Source organism: Rhinolophus sinicus, chromosome 12 (assembly GCF_057876585.1).
Source record: "Rhinolophus sinicus isolate RSI-liver-muscle chromosome 12, RSI-T2T, whole genome shotgun sequence".
Lineage (NCBI taxonomy): Eukaryota > Metazoa > Chordata > Mammalia > Chiroptera > Rhinolophidae > Rhinolophus > Rhinolophus sinicus.
Window position 1 is genome coordinate 23,050,802 of NC_142512.1, and position 21,330 is coordinate 23,072,131.

General features: G+C 34.4%; 1 protein-coding gene across 1 annotated transcript in view; it reads left to right on the forward strand.

Moving 5' to 3' along the window:
* Positions 1–21,330, forward strand: part of ATAD5 (ATPase family AAA domain containing 5) — a 37,415-nt gene that overhangs the window by 10,433 nt on the left and 5,652 nt on the right. The window contains exons 6-18 of the mRNA XM_019750733.3: positions 456–537; positions 1,083–1,264; positions 3,051–3,208; positions 4,202–4,361; positions 4,818–5,144; positions 6,055–6,151; positions 8,068–8,147; positions 8,380–8,519; positions 8,612–8,762; positions 14,330–14,506; positions 15,009–15,142; positions 15,611–15,704; positions 16,687–16,751. Of these exons, the coding sequence (XP_019606292.3) occupies positions 456–537; positions 1,083–1,264; positions 3,051–3,208; positions 4,202–4,361; positions 4,818–5,144; positions 6,055–6,151; positions 8,068–8,147; positions 8,380–8,519; positions 8,612–8,762; positions 14,330–14,506; positions 15,009–15,142; positions 15,611–15,704; positions 16,687–16,751 (1,847 nt within the window). The remainder of the gene's footprint in view (positions 1–455; positions 538–1,082; positions 1,265–3,050; positions 3,209–4,201; positions 4,362–4,817; positions 5,145–6,054; positions 6,152–8,067; positions 8,148–8,379; positions 8,520–8,611; positions 8,763–14,329; positions 14,507–15,008; positions 15,143–15,610; positions 15,705–16,686; positions 16,752–21,330) is intronic.

Sequence of the window (21,330 nt, forward strand, 5' to 3'; positions counted from 1 at the left end):
TAAATACTATTTCTATTTTAACTAGTAAAGTTATAACGTATTGAAGAGTTTTGCAATGGGTAACTGCGCATATTTTAAGTTATTGAATTTCTGTGTATCTATCCTCAGTTAAGTTGGTGGTTCCCACACCTAAGTAATCATCAAAATCATCTGGTAAATTTAAAAAAATAAAATAAAATCTTCAGTTCCTTCCCTAGATATATTAACTGAAAATTTCTAGAGGTGGGTTGTGAGAATCTGTACTTTACAAAACTTTTGTTCTCCAGGAGATTCTAATTATGATTTGTCAGGTTGAGACATCAGATCGTTATATAGAATTTTTTTTAATTTAAAAAAATATTTAAAGAATTAATTTTTTAAAAGTTTAAAAAGATAGAGATATAATTTTGAAAGTAGCTGGAGGTAAGTAGAGATAATAAACATTAATACTAAACCTAACTATTTATTTTTCTAAGGAAAAATGAAAGTCGCTCCTTTATTTCTTACCAGAAAGGATCATAAAACAGCTGAACCTATCCTTGGTTTTGATGAAAGCAGGTCAGTCCAATACAAAGTTGAAAAAAATGCCAAAATGTTTTATGGAATGTATTTTGTATTCATTTCCTTTGATGAGAAAACATGTAAATTAGCATTTGAAACCTAATAAGTTCATTTCATTTATTTGTTTATTTAATGTTTGTTTTAAAAGATGACAATATTAATAATGCTGCAACTGAATTTGAAGATTCTTGGTCTTTTGCAAACATTTTGTGGCTATCTCTAGACAAATAATGGAAAAATTAATAGGCAAACCACAAATACCAAAAAGCTGATCATGAACTTATTCAGTAAATACTTCAATACCTACTATGTACAGCTAGTGTTTTTGGTACTTCAAGTCATTTTTTTCTAGATATACTTATTTTTATTTAATTTCTTAACAATGATAGACTTGTTTTTATGATAAGCAAGAAAGAATTTGACCAGCTAACATCTTAGCCGATAAAATCTTTTCAAATTAAATTAAATGTATCTTATAGATAGTTTATTGTTTTAAGTGTTTATAAACTTAGGTTTCCTTTTTCATATCATTTACTTAAAAGTCAAGGTGCATCTGAAAGATCTCAGGACTGTGATGAATTTAAAGCAAAGCGTGACTTCCTAATGAGTGGTCTGCCAGATTTGTTGAAACGACAAATTGCAAAGAAAGCTACTGCGTTAGACGTGTACAATGCAGTGAGTGCCAGTTTCCAGAGAGTAGTTCATGTGCAACAAAAAGATGATGGTAAGCTTATTAATTATTGTTGAATATTTACTTTTAAAATGTTAGAAGCAGTCAAATATATGCTGATGGAAGGAGACTAAACTTTGGGTGATGAGCACACCATGGAATATGCAGATAATGTATTATAACACTTACTAACCAATGCCACCCCCAATAAATTTAATTACAAAATAAATAAATAAAATGTTAGAAGTGATATGAAACTATGCAAGTTGGTTTAAGACGAGGCTAAGGGTTAAGTATAATTCTTACGGTGATTTTAGCGGGAATTTAAAGTCTCTTCCTGTATCTTGGACTCAGGATGGGGGTGGGGACAAGAAAGCCAAAGGCCTCCTCAGGCTTTACCCCTCATGCCAGGGGACAGCAGGCATGTGTGCAGGACCTTAAGTGAAGGGTGTTCTCCAGAGAGGTACGATGTTCTAAAAGGAAGCAATTCCCTTCTGAAATTCTAGCCTGTGTGTATCCTTGTCCAGGCTCCTGTTGAACATGCAGGGGCAATCTGTTTGTCTCCTTTTCCAGAACACCTTTGGCTGTTTAGTGCCACACCTATCTTTTGGAACATTTTCTGGGATAGATAACAAGTAGCGGTATAGGTAACAAGTAGCGGTGTTTCATTACTTTAGTTCACCCTTTTTTCACATGCACCATGCACAAGAGTGAGCTGTTTGTAGAAGCCCCTTACATGGTGGTATCAGTTTGATCACACCCTAATTCTATTTGGATTCTAATGCTGTAGCAACCACAGTCTTACTTTACTTATATGGTTTTTAATTGCTGGTAATGTACAAAGCCTTCTATCTTTACTTCGTTGTTGTTTCTACCTAGCATTATTTTTATCAGCACAAAGACAGTTGTATTTTCCTCAACTGGCTTTGTGGTTTGGTTTAATACACTCCTTCTATCATGAAATGTACACTGTGTTCTCTTTCTTTTCCTTCTGTGTTTCTGACCTTCACACTTTCTGAGTTTTGTTTAGCCTCTCATTTGTATGGGGAACTTGTCAGCCAGTCTTTGTAATAATATGGTACTTTCCCCCTTTTTGCAGCTCTGCCACTGGCCATTCAGTTGACAAAGACTGTCTTATTATTTACTAGTTCAGCTTTATAAAGCGTTTTCTAATAGTATGTTCAACTATAGAAATTAGTTGTGCTTTTCTTCCCTGATTTTGATAAACCCATTTTCACAGGAGTGCTACTGTAAAACAGCATATCTCTGTAGATGAGCAGATGAGGCAAGCACAGAAAGAACCTCTCTCTTACAGCCTTAAGCGATAGTGAATGAACACTTAGTATTTCTGGCATTCTGCTGAGCACTTCATATGCAAATCTAGTTTGAGCACCATAACAACTCTAGGAGGTTGAATATTATAATTGTCACCCCCACTTTACAGATGAAGAAACTAAGTAAATGTACTTACGCTCACCTCGCTAGTAAGTGGCAGAGTCAGGGGTTAAATCCAGGTCTGACTTCAAAGTTTAAATTTTAAACCAGGATATTAACTGATCCTGAAATTTTTGCCCTGCGTAGCAAAATTAATTTAAAAAGAAAAGAAAACTTGCTAATATTTGCTTATTTTTAACAATTGGTAGGGAAGACTAGGTAATTTTTATTAATTATATACGTTGAAGGTGAGGATTTTGTTCCCTGTGTACTCATCTGAGTTTTGGTACTTTTCTGTTAGCTATATAGTTGTTGTCAGGTCTTTTCATGTCTATATACTTGACACTTGATAAATGGATAGTATGTGAATGAAGGTAATTAAAATATTTTTTCTGTTTTTCTTTAGGATGCCATTTGTGGCATTTGAAATCACCCACTTATCCGTTCTTAACTAAACTTAAAGAATTGAATACTAAAGTAATAGATCTCTCAAAATGTGTTATTGCTCTTGGTGAATTTTCAACATTGGATTCAAATTTGAAAAGTAGTAATTCTGCTGTTGTGGTAAGTGTTAGAGAGCTCATTATAGGGTGTTTCCTTCACATCTTTCAGAGGAAGAAAAAATTGGGTATTTACTATTGTAGCCTAAAATTCATTTTTTTCGTAGAGTCCAATTTAGAAAAATAAATCCCAGTTGAAGTACACATCTCTTTCACATACTCCTAGAGCTATAAAAATGTTTTAAGAGTTAATGATAGCCAGTTTCAAAAGATTACATTATGGGGGCCAGCCCGGTGGCTCAGGCGGTGAGAGCTCCCTGCTCCTAACTCCGAAGGCTGCCGGTTCAATTCCCACATGGGCCAGTGGGCTCTCAATCACAAGGTTGCCGGTTCAACAAGGGATGGTGGGCAGCACCCCCTGCAACTAAGATTGAACATGGCACCTTGAGCTGAGCTGCCGCTGAGCTCCCGGATGGCTCAGTTGGTTGGAGCGTGTCCTCTTAACCACAAAGGTTGCCAGTTTGACTCCCGCAAGGGATCGTGGGCTGCACCCCCTGCAACTAACAGGCAACTGGACCTGGAGCTGAGCTGTGCCCTCCACAACTAAGACTGAAAGGACAACTTGAAGCTGAACGGCACCCATCACAACTAAGATTGAAAGGACAACAACTTGACTTGGAAGGAAAAAAAAAGTCCTGGAAGTACACACTGTTCCCCAATAAAGTCCTGTTCCCCTTCCCCCAACAAAAAAGAAAAAAGATTACATTATGTATAGCACATTTATATACTTTATAAGCCAGCATTATAACCTAATAAATATGTACAGTTAGTTGAAACAGAGAATAATAGAAATATGAACTAAGTCCTTTCAAAAGCTATGCAAATGCAGCTTTGCCCTCAGAGTTGTATTTGGTGACATTGAAATCAAGGTTACATTTAGTGACTAAAGCTAATCCTACATTGATATGGACTTATTACAGAAAGTAGTTGGTAGTGTTGTGCTTAATGTTCCTAGACAATGTGGGTCTGTTATTGAGCATTTTATTCTTTACTTCAGTTAAGGGGGAGAAGGAAAGATTTTACTGAAGAAGTAAGAAATCTTTTGCTGGAGGAAATTAGGTGGTCAAATCCTGAATTTTCTTTGAAGAAATATTTTCCTTTGCTTCTGAAAAAACAAACTGAGCATCAGGTACCCTCTGAATGTCATCATAAACCAGGTTAGTGATAATTATTGTCATTTACGTTAACATTTCATTTTTGAAGACACTAAGACTTAAGTCATTGACCCTTGGAAGTGGTTACCACGAAGAGAAGATTGCTAATGGTTGGCAGGGAGAATTGTTCACTGAAGTAAAGCATCTTGTCCAATGTAGTGTTAGCCCCTGCCAGCTTCCAGAGACGCCAACCCAAAGACAGCTTTAATTATGTTAAAATATTAATAACTCACTTAAGGAAAGCCTTAGATGAGGCCATTTGAAATTATGTAGCTAGTATAAAGGCAGTCTTAATAACAAAATATTCAGCTTGCTTTCAGTATGCCACACTTGATTCTTGTGTTTTCATTTTATAGTAGCAAGACTATTGGATATTTTGAAGTGATATGAAGGTTATTGGATAATAAAAAAAATTTTTTTTATTAGTAAGCACATGCATTTCTATTATTCCCCAAATAGAAAGTCCAGAGCTAAAGCCTGATGTCAAGCTAAAAGAAACCAAAAGGAAACGAGTGGAAACGGAAAATCATAAGTCAAAAAGAAAGAAACTAAATGAGTATTCAGAAAGTCCAAAAAAGATAAATTGCAAACCAAAAGAACTTAACAAAAGGAATAACTCCACTGGGATAAAACTGGATTCTTCCAAAGGTCTATATTCTAAAACATCCAGGAAGAAACAAACTACTTTGAGTATAACGTGTAAAGTGGAAACAGAAGCAGAAGATTCTGGTATTCTGCAAATAGATGATGACAAAGAATCTACATCAGAAATATCTTCTCTTCCTGGTAAATTAAATTTTCTCCCTCTGGTTCTAGAATTCTTGTTTTTTTTAACCTCTCACTTCCCTCTTTTTTAATATATGCTTATTGCAACATTCAAACCTATGTGTATAAAATAAGAATGGAAACCTTACTGATTAGTCTTACAGATCACATTTAACAGATTGGTGTTTGGTCTTTGATTTTTCTGTGCTTCCGTAAATACATAAGCTTTTTTAAAAACCTGGGATAACACTATACATATTATTTTACACCCATTTCTCATGTCTTTGACATGTTCCTGCTCAGGCTATTTAGCTTTTCCAAAGTAACCTATTGAATTGATTAATTCATCTATTTATATAGCGTTAGAGTAGGTTTTGATATTCATACAGCAAGTGTCCCATCGTTTTTAAACACAATTGTCATGCACTTTACTAAAAGAACTACCCCCGTAAATCCATTGGAGTGTTGATTTTGCATTGGTTTATAGATTAATTTGGAGCGAATTGGCATCTTTATAACTTTAATTATTCTCAATTAAGATACAATACATTTCTCCTTTTACCCAGAATGACTTAGTTGGACGTTTTCATGTTTTTTAGCAGTGGTCGGGGAGGCTCCACTAAAATTATGCTGTCTTTGTTCTTTAGATATTTTTTATGGTACAAATTACTTTTCATGTTTCTTGAGTGGTTATTAAAAATTTAAATGTGTACTTTTAAACTTTACGTACATGAGACTGTGGTGGTTAGTTTTTAAGGGGGCATTTGATGTGGAGAATTTTGAATGTAATACGTTTTAAAATTGACTTTTTGGCATTTTGTAAATATAAATATTTGTACATACAGTTATTACATGAAACAATAATGTTAATGTCTAAGAAAATATGCTTATGTCAAGGAACAAATACTTTAATGTATATTTTTTGCTTTAGATTCTGGAACTGAAGACATGCTTTGGACAGAAAAGTATCAACCTCAGAACGCCAGTGAACTTGTAGGCAATGAGCTAGCTATAAAAAAGTTACATAGGTTGGTAAAATTTGTAAAGGAAATGAGAAATAGTTTATGAATCGTTTTATTATTTTATTTTATTATAAAATCTAGAAATATAAAGTAATACAGTACCTGTAAAATCTTTAAAATTTTTTTTTAAAGTTTTTAAGTGAAAAGTAAGTATCCTTGATTCATCATGCTGTCTGTTAGGGTAGTGGTTCGCAAACTTTTTGATCATTGGCTTAGGATTGGCAGGTAAAATATAGGGCTCCCAGTTGAATTTGAATTTCAGATAAGCAATGAATAATTTTTTAATGTGAGTGTATCCCAAGCATTATCTGTGTTTATCTGAAATTTGGATTAGGCTGGGTATCCTGTGTTTTTATTTCCTAATTCTGGCACTCCTACTCAGGACCCCTTTGCACTCTTAAAAATTGTAATTTAGACCCCCAAGTACTTCTGTTATACCCATGGACATTTATGTATTAGGAGTTGAAAGAGACATTTAAAGCCTAAGATGTCAAGCACATGTTCATTAGCCGTTGGGTGATGTTATCATACGTCCTGTAGCCTCTGAACAGTACACCAGTTAGAGAATGAGAGTGGAAAAGGCAAACAACTGGCTTGGCGTTGTTGGGAAACAGTTTTGACCCCGAGGATCCCCTGAAAGGGTCTTGGAACCTCCCTGAACCCCATTTGAGAGCAACTAGTCTAGGACACTCTCATGATGAAAAGCAAGCCCCTCTATTAATGTCTAGTCAGTACAGGCCTTACCAGGAGAAGGAGGCTTTCCTCAGCCTCACTTGGTAAAGGTGGAGGCATACTTGTCTTCACGATCCTGGGTTTTTTGGACTCAGTATCCTTGGAGAGATCTTGATGAAAGTGTGCAGGGAAATGAAGTATCCCTCTCTTTTCCTCAGTGGTAAATCCACTATTAAAGGTTTCTTGTAAACATGTATGCATATATTAGTTTCTTCCTAACAAATGAGATCATATTACTACTAATTCAGGTCCATAATCCTTTGTCTACATTTCCCATATCCAAAAAGTTCTGAAAACTGAAAGCTTATTAGCTTTGTTACATAAAGTTTACTATGGTTTTTATTGATCCCACTTTGTACTTCATACATTTTTTTAAAAATGTAAATATTAAATGATTATGGATGTACTGCCACAGACCCCTTTAGAGGTATTCTGTAATATGTGGTATGTGTACCAAATTACCTTTCCAATATCTGAAAAATTCTGAATTCTAAAACTCACCTGGCCCAAAGGATTTCTTGTAAGGACTTGTAATCCATAATAAGAGTTAACACCTTGAGCTTGACATGGTTCTAAGTATTTGCATTGTTCTTAGCTCATTTAATCCTTCAAACAATATGAGGGTAAATGTGCTGTCCTTATCTCAGATGGGGAATGAGGCCTAGAGAGGTTGAGAGGTTGAGTTATTTGTCTAAGGTCACACAGCTAGAAAGTGGTGGAGCTGGAATTTAAATTCAGGTAGTCTAGCGCCAGACTAGAACTTAATCTTTCTTATACTTAGCATTATATATTAGACATCTTTCATGTTATCGCACAATCCACCTAAGTTTTTTTTAGTTGCTCTGTACTGGTGTCTTATATGAGTGTACCGTAATGATGTGCTTTTTTTTCCCCTACTGATGTTCTATTAGGATTTTTCTTTTAGAGGCTAATGTAAACAATGTTGCAGTGAATATGCTTGCACATATAGTCTTGTATATTTAGGCAAAAATTACTTCACTTTAAAATATTCATGTTCATATAAAAATGTTTTACTATTTAGTTGATTCAAAAGTGCTATGGAGTACTTAAAAACTAACAATATGCCATATCCTCCCCCTCCCCCCTGTGCTAAATCATCTCAAAATATAGTCTAAAAGATACCTATATTCTATGAATTACTTTCATTAACATACATTTTCTTATGGCAGTTGGTTGAAAGACTGGAAAAGAAGAGCTGAGTTGGAAGAAAAACAAAATTTGAAGGGAAAAAGAGATGAGAAACAGGAAGGTATTTTGAGTCATGTTTTTTACATTTCACTGACATTTATTTGAAGTTAGATTAGTTAAAAACTTTTATAAAGTTTCTTAATTGGTATTTTGTATTTGGTTTTCTAGTTTTTGTCCATTAAATTTCCAGCCTTTATTGGAAAGAAGTTTGTGGGATTTGATCATTGGGTTTGGTGAGGTAGATTTGCTGCCTAAGCAATTATCATCTGATGTGCATTTGAATTATTTTTCAGATCTGTCGGATAGAATAGACTTTAAAGGCAGTTCAGATGAAGAAGAGAATCGCCTTTGCAATACTGTTCTTATAACAGGGCCAACGGGAGTGGGGAAAACTGCTGCCGTATATGCTTGTGCTCAGGAGCTTGGATTTAAGGTTAGTAATAGCTACAGTGGAGCAGTGTGAGTGTAGTAATTGAATGAAAAGAAAATATAAACCATTGTGTCTTTTTTCATACATTCTTTTAGATATTTGAAGTGAATGCCTCTTCTCAGCGCAGTGGAAGGCAAATTCTGTCTCAACTGAAGGAAGCCACTCAGTCCCATCAAGTAGACAAGCAAGGTGTAAACTCACAAAAACCTTGTTTTTTTAATAGCTACAACTTAGGCAAGTCACCAAGTAAGTACAGTGTTTTCTTTGCCATACCTTTTTAAAAAAATCAAGTCTAAGAAAGAAAATTTTAAATTAGCATTTTAATACCCATTTTTAATCTTTTCCTACATATACACATGCCTTTAAAATTTTTCCTGGACTCTGTGAAAACAAATGTCAAGACCATCATATAATTTTACCCGTATAGACTTTAATAGGTATCTCTAACTGATAAGGACTTTTTAAAAAACAACCACAGTATCATAATCAGATAAAATTAAAATTTATATCTAATAAAATTAATCATATACCTTAATTTGATCTAATACATAGTCTAATTTCAGTTTTATGTTGTTTCAAATGGTTTGTTCAAATCAGAATCCCAAACGGGCCCACATCTTACATTTGATTAATGTCTCTTAAGTTTCTTTTAATCTCTAGCAATTCCCTCACCCTTTCTTTTCATATCATTTAGTTGAAGAACATGGGTCATTTGTCATAAAATTTCTCACGTTCTGGATTTGGCTGATTGTGTCTTCATGGTATTAGCATATTCCTCTTCCCTATATATCTTACAAACTGGCGGTTCGGATCTGTGGCCTGATTACATTCAGGTTCCGTTTTGGGGTTAGCATATATATTAGGTTGGTGCAAAAGTAATTGCCGTTTTTTTGCAATTTTTTTTTATCCCTTTAAACCTCAGTTACTTTTGCACCAACCTACTGCATAAGCGGGGCTGTATGTATTTCCTATAGCATCATAACAGGAGATACATAACGACTGGTCATCCCACTTTTAGTGATATTAAAATTGATTGATGAGTTTAATTGTTTTCATTTGAATCCATCCATTATCAAGTTCTTTATCACTCTCTTATTTAATGGTATTTTGGAGCCATGAATGATCTTTGTCTAGTAGACTCATTTCATAGGGGTTAAAAAATGGTGATTTTGTAATTCACTCAACCTTTCTTAATTTATTAGAATTCTAAGAAGCACTATTTCTCATCACCTTCTTGGATACTTTGAAATACAGTCTGTACAGGAAAGGCATGAGAAATGCTTCCTTCTTTCCTTTTACTTACCAGTTCTTAGAATAACGGTGCCCTAGTCTCTGAAGTGAACCAGTGAGTTTTTGTATAGTTTTATTTATTTATTTTTTTTAGTATTACTGTGAACTCATGGATTTGTATTTATTTAACGTGTATCAATCCTTTGTGTTCCTTTTTCTGTGCTGCTTTTAAGATTTTCTCTTTATCACTAGTTTTAAGCGCTTGTGATCATAATATACATTGGTGTATATTAAAATATTTCATGTGCTTGGGGGTTTGTTGGGTATTTTGTATGTATGGGCTTATAGTTATGACATTTAGAAAAATTCTAACCATTGTTTTTTTTTCTTTTTTATTAAAATACATTTGGCATATAACATTGTGTAAATGTAAAGTGTATAATGTGTTAATTCAATACTTTTACATATTGTAATGTTTGCCATTGTATCCATAATTAGCACCTCTATCACGTTACATAATTATCATTTCTTTTTAGTGATTGGAATAATATAGTCACTCAGGAAGTTTGATGATTGTAATATAATATCATTGTCTGTATTCACTATATGTACTATACATTAGATCTCTAGGATTTATTACTCATTGCAAGTTTGTACCCTTAAATGTCTGTCCTATCCGCCCACTACTATCCTCTGGTAACCACCATTTTACTCTCGACCTTTATGAGGTTGGCTTTTTTAGATTACACATATAAGTGATATCATAAGTACTTGTCTTTCCCCGTGTCATTTATCTCACTTAGCATAATGTGCTCAAGGTCCATCCGTGTTGTCATAAATGGCAGGATGTCCTTCTTTCTCATGTCTGAATAATATTCCATTGGGGATATACCAGGGGTGCCCAAAAAATGTATATAAGTGGACACTTTTGTCAACGTTGCTCAAGCAGTAGTTCACCATAATCAGAAGTGTCTGGACGCTGGTGGTAACCACTTTGATCACCTCTTGTAATTGCAGAAGTCAAATGTGACTTGTATTCATCTTTTGTTATCGGTATATATTGAGTATTACAATTTTAATAGTTTTTTTCTTTCTTAAAATGTGTATACATTTTTTTGGCACCCTCTGTATCTCCTTTATCCATTTATTTACTTATGGGCAATTAGGTTGTTTCCAGACCTTGGCTATTGTGAATAATTCTGCAGTAAATATGAGAATACATATATCTTTTCGATATCCTGTTTTCGTTTCCTTTGGACATATACCCAAAAGTGGAATTGCTGGATCTTATCATAGATTTTTTTTTTAACTTTTTATTTATTTTAAGTGTGTTTCTCCAGGACCCATCAGCTACAAGTCAAGTAGTTGTTTCAATCTAGTTGTGGAGGGCACAGCTCACAGTGGATCATGTGGGGATCGAACTGGCAACCTTGTTGTTAAGAGCACAGTGCCCTAACCAACTGAGCTGACTGGCCACCCCTCGTAGATATATTTTTAATTTTTTGAGAAATCTTCATATTGTTTTCCATAGTGGCTGAACTAACGGTGTGCAAAGGTTCCCTTTTCTCCACATCCTTGCTAACAATTACCTCTTCAAATATTTTTTTATGTCCTGCACTCCTTCTTTGGCAACTCCAGTTATGTATATTTTAGATCACTTGAACTCTTCTTACAGCTCACTTATTATTTGTTCAGCTTTTCAGTCATTTGCCCCTCTGTGTTTTGTTTGGGATAGTTTCTATTACTATTTATTCAAGTTCACAAATCTTACTTTTGCAGTATATAGTATGCTGCCAGTACCATCCAGTATATTTTTCATTTCACACATTATAGTTTTCATTTCTAGATGCTTGATTTAGGTCCTTTTTATATCTTCTGTATTACCATGCCCAATCTTTCCTATCAGTTTTTGAACATGAAATACAGTTATAAAAACTGTTTTATTGCTCTGATCTAATTCTATCATCTGTGTTATTTCTGACATGGTTTCAATTGATTGATTTCCCCCACCCTGACCCCCGTTGCCCCGCCATGATTGATTATTTTCTTGCTTTTTTGGATGCCTGATCATTTTGCTTATATGTCAGACTTTGTGTAGTTTATCTTGTTAGATGCTGGATATTTCTGCATTCCTGTAATTATTCTTGAATTTTATTCTGTGATGCAATTAAGCTACATTGAAAGTTTGATCTTTTCAGATCTTTTATGCTGTATTAAGTGAGAACATAGCAGCATTCAGTCTGGAGCTAATTTGACCCCATTACTTAGGCAAAGTCCTTCTGAGTACTCTGTTCAATGTCCCATTAATTAGGAAGTTTGCCATTCTGTCTAGTGGGAAGAGTAACTTTCCCAACTCTCTGTGAGCCTTGCAGGTTATTTCCTCCAAACCTTCACTGATCATTACTCAACTGAAGACTTGAGTGGGAACTTCTGCAGATTTCCAGAGCTCTCTGTGTAGCTCTCTTCTCTTTGGTATTCTGTCATATGAACTCTATCTCCCTTGCCTTCCTAGGACTCCCAAGTTCAGTCTCCACAACTCAGAGAAACCTCTGCACTGAGTTCCCCCTCCTCACTGTGGCCTGGAAATTCTCTCAAGGCAGTAAGCTAGGCAATCTCTAGGGTTCACCTTATTTGCTTCTTATCTCTCAGACATCACTGTCCTTTGTTGCATGGTATTCAAAGTCTTGAAAAGCATTGTTTCACATATTATTTTCAGTGTTTTGTTGTTATTTCAGATGGGTGGGTAAATCCAATCTGTATCTTGGCCAGGAGCAGAAACCTATCTGTTTTTTTCTTTTTGTGCTCATGATACCTCATCTACGGCTAGCAGGAAACATTTTTCATTTGGATTGTGTCCTTTTGACATAGCCCCAGAAAGGTTAGATATTTCTCTTGCTTTCTGGCTTGTTAAGATGTCCCACACCTAGGGGGCGGCCGGATGGCTTGGTTGGTTAGAGCACGAGCTCTCAACAACAAGGTTGCCAGTTCAATTCCCACGTGGGCCAGTGAGCTGCGCCCTCCACAACTACATTGAAGACAATGGGCTGCCACTGAGCTTCCAGAGGGGCACCTGATGGCTCAGTTGGTTAGAGCGCGAGCTCTCACCAAGAAGGATGTCGGTTCAATTCCCTCCATGGGATGGTGGGCTGTGCCCCCTGCAACTAAGATTGAAAACAGCAACTGGCTTGGGGCTGAGTTGCACCCTCACAACTAGGTTGAAGGACAATAACTTGGAGCTGATGGGCCCTGGAGAAACACACTGTTCCCCAATATTCCCCATAAAATTAAAAAAAAAAAAAAAATGATGCCCCCAACCTAGAATTAGCTATTTCTCCAAGGAACTGACCTTTTGGTGGAAAATTTTTTTGAAAGAATATACTGATAAAATTTAGCCAAGTACTTATGAATATCTTTTTTAAAAAAAATTTTATAGTAATTCAGAAGATGAAGATGAAGTTTTTTTTCTTCTTTTTAAATTTATTTTTTAAGTGTGTTTTTCCAGGACTCATCAGCTCCAAGTCAAGTAGCTGTTTCAATCTAGTTGTGGAGGGCGCAGCTCACAGTGGCCCATGTGGGGATCGAACTGGCAACCTTGTTGTTAAGAGCATCGCGCTCTAACCAAGTGAGCTAACCGGCTGCCCCACTTATGAATATCTTAAAGTGAAAATTGGTGTATATTTTCTAAAACCAATCTTTGGACTGATGGCAGTCCATGATCAAGCAATCCTTGGTTCATGACAAAAGTAGAAAAATAAGGACAGACTCGTGAGTTTTTTAACAAATTGAAATCTTTTCAATATGAAGAAATATTTTTTATTTTAAGATTATCCGTCTCTTACCTTGTGTTAAAATGCCCTGTTTTTATGATGTCTATGATAATTTTTTCAAACTCAAAATTTTCAATAAGTATTTCAAACATCTATAAGATGCAAGGTATATAATAAGATCTGTGGAGACAGGGTATGCAAAAAAAAAAGAATAGGACACAGCCATGGAATTGTGCTCATAAGATGGTATGTGTAGGCGATTCTGCTCCGCAGCCGTATGATGATAATTAGGACATGTAAGGACTGAATCAGGGTTCTTAGAGGGGAGAAAAGGACATGCTCTGGAATAAATGCTGGGCGCCATCGGCTTCTGGGTTGGGAGAGATCAGCCACTTATTTTTTAACTTTGTATCCATCCTCCACAGCACCTTTAGAAAAACATGTTTACTTGCAGTATCAATTTACTGTAAGGCTAAGCTGAAGTTGGACAACAAAGTTCTGTAATGTGCTCAGTATGTACCGTTATCACTTTCCCTCTAGCTTTTTCTAACCTCACATAGGTGTAGAGAAATCAGTGGAGGGATTATTATTATTTGCTTCAAGAATGTACGTTTGGTTTTACTTTCTCTACTGATAGAATAACTAACAATACAGTAATATTTGAGTGTACAGAGTATTTGAATGTAAGAATGAGAAAATTTCTGTATCTTTGATTTTTAACTGATAAGAGTAGAAATATAGACTGTGGATAACTCAGTTTTGCTATTTGTTTAATTTTTAAAATATTTATCTTTAAGTGCAATTTGTTTTTGGCAGAAAAATTAAGTTCTCCTAAGAAAGTTGTTACATCACCAAGGAAACTTCCTCCACCATCACCACAAAGTAGTGGACCAAAGCGAGCACTTCCACCTAAAACTTTGGTAAATTATTTTAAAGTGTCTTCCAAGCCAAAAAATAATGAAGAAATAGGAGAACTTCTGGAAAATAATAAAGGTAAGACATTAAATTGAGAAAATAAATTTGACATTTTTAATACTAATGACCCTGATCCATACATTCATGAGTTCCTATTGCTCTTTATTAAACCTAGTGATGCTGAAGGTCCTCCATACAGGAGTTTGATATTTTGTTTCAGTTTTTTGTTTTGTTTTGTTTTTATAAAGTTTTGGGGGGGGAATATTGGGGAACAGTGTGTTTCTCCAGGGCCCATCAGCACCAATTCGTTGTCCTTCAATCTAGTTGTGGAGGGAACAGCTCAGCTCCAAGTCCAGTTACCATTTTCAATCTTTAGTTGCAGAGGGCGCAGCCCACCATCCCATGGGGGAATAGAACCAGCAACCTTGTTGAGAGCTCCTGCTCTAACCAACTGAACCATCTGGCCACCCACTTTGTTTCAGTTTTGATAGAGGATTTCAGTTTGAGCTTATCTGTGGAAATATCCACTGTCCTATTACAAGTGGATTTTACATAAAATATTAATATTTTATTTACACAGGAATCAAAACGTTTTTTGAACAGAAACAAATTATTCAGACTAAATCTACAAACACAACTAATTCAAATGTCAAAGAATTTGGAGCTGAGGAACCCAGCAAGAAAAATGCAACATCTCTCATTCTTTTTGAGGAGGTAGGGTTACAGAGGTATACATTTATGCTATCTCATGATAAAAACTTATTCTAAAGATGATTGTATGTGTTGCTGTAAAGTATTATAAAATAGCCAAGAAAGTCAGGAATACTTGTATCTACTTAAAATGAAAGCAAGGAAAATTGTAAACCATAGAAGAATTTTTCTGGAAGATGATTAATGCAATCCTGGGTTATTAATTATTGTTCAATGATTTTAGAAATGATTCTGACTCACACTTACCCAGTTACAGGTGACTGCCTTTCTTTGGTTTAATGTTTGATCTTTTTTTTTTTTTGCTTATATTGTAAGGAATTGCAAGATTTTAGCATAGGCTGAATTCACACTGTTCATAAATTCATTAATTTTGTCTCTAACAGACATATAGAGTATCTACTATATACATAACTGATATCCAGTATGTGTATTGTTACTTAATACATTAATATTCTAATAAATGATTCTTAGGTTGATGTCATTTTTGAAGAAGATGCTGGGTTTTTGAATGCAATCAAAACATTCATGGCAACAACTAAAAGACCTGTAATCCTTACTACAAGTGGTAGGTAACAATGATTATACAATTAATCACTTTTGGTTAAAATATTTTGGAAAAGCTTCTAATTTTAGGTTGAAATGTTTTTTTAAAGGTCTGCTAGAATTTAAAGCCCTTTTTTCTAAAATGAGACTCCTAGATCACTTTTTAAACTAAGAATTCTTAAAAATTTGCAATTGATTGACAGCCTTGAGTAATTATAAAATTAATATAGTACCTTGCAAATGGCAATGACTTTAAGAATGGGTACTACTTTGAATCACTATGTTGGATGTTAGGTATTTAGGAAACCAACAGCAGCCTAGAATACAGATAGCGAGAATTGTGGACTAACCCGTGAAGGGGCTTTGGTAGGGGAAATAACATATCCTTCTCTTTGCCTCTTCCTCATACCTACAATTAGATCACCAATCCTCATTTGTTGGTCACAATTTTTTATGGAACCCAACCTTTCTGCAGTTCCTTAATATTGAACTTAGCCATTCCTTAATCCCTCATACCACTTTCATATGGATTATTACCTATTATAGCTAAAGTAAACCATCATCAGCCTAACAGAATCGGTCTACCTTCCTAATAATTAGCATTCAGTGTTTAATTTTAAAACTCATATAATTTCTTTATTTTATTATAAATAGTGCATTATAATATTGTTTTCTAACATTTTTCATTGCAAATGTTCAGTATACTACCTCTGCTATGGATTTCTATAGGAAAATGTGTTTGTTAGACTCCACTTACAAATTAAAGGCCCATTTGACAGTTTTTGTACTCTAAAAATTATAGTAATCACATTAGATGGTAGTTTAATTAAAAGATCATAGCTACTTTAGGTCAAAAATAGAAATTCAATTTCTGTCATTTTATAGTTGACATGATACTTTATTTTTATTACTGATAAAATAACAGAATATTTCCATAGAAAAAGTATAACTAGAAAAAGTAATTTCTTGGTCTTCATGTTTAAAAAAATTTTTTTTTCCTATAGATCCAACATTTAGTTTAATGTTTGATGGCTGCTTTGAAGAAATTAATTTCAATACTCCTTCACTGGTAAGTTTTGAATTTTGGTGGTCATAAATTATGTGACAGAATTGTGTGAAAGGTGGTTTATTGTGATAGTTTTCATTTTAAAATGTGGTTAGTAAGGAATATGTTAAAATTTTTGAGTTTTAGGAAACTTCTGGTTATTATGTTTATTTTTTTTAATTAAAATTTATTTTTCAAAATTCAAATTTTTATTAGACTCCAATGTCTATTAGGTTTTTTTCATAGTAACGGCGCTTTATTTATGTGAAATTTACATCTAGTTAAAATGCCCTTAAGTATACAATCTGATGAATATTATCATATGTAAACCTTCATGTAACCATCATCCAGATCAAAATATAGAACATTTCCATCATATCTAAAACTTCCCATGAGCCCTTTTTATTCAGCACTCCCCTCCCCACCAGAAATAACCACTATTCTAATGTATATTAACCTTAATATTAGTTTTGTTGATTCTGAAATTTTACATAATAGGAAACATTATGTGTCCTACTGTATCTGGTTTCTAACAGTTAACATTATGTTATTTATATTTATCCATGCTGTTCCACCAGTCATCTGCGTTATGTTAGTTGCTTAACTTTTAAAGAATCTGCCAAATAGGTCTTCAGTGCATGAGAATTCTGTCAGCTGTTGTCAGTCTTTTTAACTTTAGCCATGGTAGTGGGTGGGGGTGTGTGTGTATGTGTGTGTATGCTTGCTTTTGTTTTTAATAATTTTTTATTTTTCAGTTACAGTTGACATACAATATTATGTTAGGTTCAGGTATTTGCTTTTCTTAATTAGCTTTTTATTTATTTATTTTTTAGATTTTATTGGGGAATAGTGTGTAATTCCAGGACTTTTTTCCAAGTCAAGTTGTTGTCCTTTCAATCTTAGTTGTGGAGGGTGCAGCTCAGCTCCAGGTCCAGTTGCTGTTGCTAGTTGCAGGGGGTGCAGCCCACCATCCCTTGCGGGCGTCGAACCGGCAACCTTGTGGTTGAGAGCCCGCGCTCCAACCAACTGAGCCATCTGGGAGGCAGCTCAGCTAAAGGTGCCATGTTCAATCTTAGTTGCAGGGGGCAGAGCCCACTATCCCTTGCGGGACTCAAGGAGTTGAACCAGCAACCTTGTGGTTGAGAGCCCACTGGCCCATGTGGGATTCGAACCGTAACCTTCGGAGTTAGGAGCATGGAGCTCCAACCGTCTGGGCTACCAGGCTGGCCCCCACAAAGATTTTGTCTTAGAAGTTTTGTAGTTTTGACATATAGGACTTTGATTTATTTAAAGTTTTGTATGCAATATGAGGTAAGACATGAGATTTGTTTTCTCAATAGGTATCCAATTGTCCCAGCACTGTTGAAAACAATTTGTTTTTTAATAAATTACTTTCCAGTTTTGTCATAAATCAATAGACCATGTATGAGTCTAACTATTTTCTTTATCCATGTGAAAATATGACATTGTCTTGATTGCTATAGCTCTTTAGTAAGTCCTGAAACTAAGGAGTGTAAGTCTTCTAACTTTGTTCTTTTGCAAAATTGTTTCGGCTATCATATGTCATTTATTTCTCTATTAATTTTAGAAACAGCTTGCCAATTTTTACAGTTTATTTTGGTGTTTTGATGGAAATTGCATTGAATCTGTAGCTCAATTTCAGGAGAACTGAGAGGTTTACTTTCTTTTGGCAATGTTTTGTAGTTTTCATTACACAAACCTTGCACGTATTTTGTTAAATGTAGTCTTAAGTATTTCATGTTTTATGTTTTTCTTGTAAATGGTATTTTAGGATTTCAATTTCCAATTGTTTATTGCTGGTATATAGTAATACAATCGATTTTTGTATTCTATGACCTTGCTATAAACTCATTTATTTGTTGTAGTAGTAGATTCCGTAGAATTTTCAATATTGACAGTCATGTCAGTTAAAATCACTTTTATTTCTTCCTTTCCAATCTGTATCTTAATTCCTTTTTGCCGCATTGCTGTGGTTAGTGCCAGTGTCCCGTCAGTACACTGTTGAATAGAAGTTAGAGTGGACATCTCTGCCTTGTTCCTGATGTTGGGGAAAAGCATTCATTCTTTTACCATGATGTATGATATTGGCTGTATAGACATCCTTTATCAGTTAGTTGAGAGTTTTTATCATGAGTAGGTCTGAATTTTATCAAATACTTTTTCTCTCTTTTGAGACAATCATACAGTTTATTTTTTAATTTTGTTAATATGGTGAATGATGTTGACTGATTTTTGAATGTCAGAACAGTCTTGTATTCTTAGGATAATATGGTCATAATATGTAATGTCCTTTATCTATTTCTGGATTTGATTTGGTCATATTTTGTTAAGGCTTTTTGTGTCTACATTCATGAAGGATATTGGTGTGTAGTTTCCAGGCCACATGAAATTGCTTAGGACATATTTTTTAGTAGTTTCTATACGCATTTCTTAAATATGCATTTTTATCTTTTCACAGAGAATATAAGAACCTTGCAAAAGTGTGAGTCCACTTACCATCCCTGTATTTTTTTGTGCTTTAATTTTCAAATGTTTTACACTTACATACATATATTATAAATTCCCCCAATACAGTGCTCTCTTTTCTTTTTTGCTTTAGCCAGTCATATATGATTTAAAGAAATGAGGATAAAAAGTTGACTTTTATGTTTACCCGTATACTCATGATTTTTGATGTTTTGATTCAAGTTTTTCTTTCTTTGCAGCCTGAAGCACTTCATTAGCAATTCTTATAGAGTGGGTCTGTTGGTAATGGATTATATTAGGTTCTATTTACCTGAAAAAGTCTTTATTAACTCATTCTCAAAGGATGTTTTCCGTAGGTGTAGAAATCTGGTTTCTCAGTTTTTCCATCAGTACTTTAAAGGTATCATTCTATTGTCTGCTTACTATAAGTCAGCAATCTTTTCTTTTTTTAGCTTCATGTAATATGTCATTCTTTTTTTATGCCTTTAAGATTCTGTTTAACTTTAGTTTTCAGCAATTTGCCTGTGATGTGCTTATGTGTTATTGTTCTTCATATTTTCCTGCTTGTGTTTCTTGGGCATCTATAATCCTTAAATATATGTCATTCTTCCAACTAGGGAAATTTTTAGACTTATTTTTTCAAATTTATTTTATGCCCATTTCGTCTCTTTTCCCTCCTGGGAATTTAATTACAGGTATGTTACACATTTTACATTGTCCCATGTGTCATTGAGGCATGCTGTTCTCCCTCCCCATTTTTTTCTATTTGTACTCGATTTGATCATTTACATTGATTTAGCTTCAAGTTTATTGGTACTGATTTTCCTGACAACTCCATTATTCCATGAGTCCCATTCAGGGAAACTTTTATTCTAACATTATGGCTTTGGTTTTATAATTTCTTTTTGCTTCTTTTTCATAGTTCCTGTTTTTCTCCTGAGACTTCCTTTTTATTTTTTATTTTTTATTATAAACATGCTTTCCTTAAGCATAGTTTTACTAGCTGTTTTAAAACTCCTTGCTAATTCTAACATCTTCGTCATCTTGTGATCAGTCTCCACTGACTGTCTTGTCTCTGCGGTATTGGTTACTTTTCCTGTTTCGATATATGCCAGTCATTTTAGATTTTTTTATCCTGCATTTTGTGACACATTGTAGATACTCTGGTTTCTGTTATGTTCCTCTGAACAAGTATTCTTCTGTAGTATGTAGCAGCTAAAATTTCTGTATTTTGAGACAGGCCCACACACGTGATGTTCAAACATCAACCAGTGATTGGTATTCTCTAGAATTTCAGTTTCTCTACTCTCATGGACCTCCCCTCTCACTTTCCTGCTTCTGTGATCATCCAAAACTCTGTCCTCTGGTTCAAGCCAGCAACACTGAGTTTCTCTCTGAGGTTTAGCCACACTGCTGCTGTGTGCCCTTAGTCAAAAATCAATTTTAAAAGGTGTACGAGGGACTGGGGATCCTAGTGTTGATTTCCCTTTGGTTGCTCTCTGGCCTTCCGGTAGTTGGTTTTTTAAGTTGATTACTGAGTTTATAGTTATTATCGATGGCAGGGTTTGTCTGATAATAGGTATTCCTTTGATATTGAAAGCAGAATTCAAAGTTTGTGGGAAGCAGAAGTCCCAGAGTGTGCAGGAGTAATGTATGTGTGTGTGTGTGTATCTATACCAAAGTTTTCATAGGGGAAATTTTTTAAATTGTCTTATTTATTACTATAAAGTAAAAATGCTAGTAGTAGTCTTGTAAAATCTATGAAATGTAAATACAGTTTTATTTGTTTTTTAGGTAAAAAGCTTTCCATAAACAATAGGAAGCAAATTTTTCATGTTTTGTTGTTTTACAAAAAAATATTATAGCAATATTAATGGAACCCTAAAATGAAAAAATTTACTTGGTCCATTTACCCCCAACAAATCACGTTTTTAAATTTTTTTCTATTTTGTGTTTACATACATTTATGCTTTTATGCGTGCATTGATATAATTCTCTAACTCTGGTTTTTAAAAATTATGTTTTTCAGTATTATCATAGTATTTATATTTATAATCTAATGGCTATAAAATATTCCATTAAGTTGTGCCATTATTTAATCCTAAGAGATTTATTT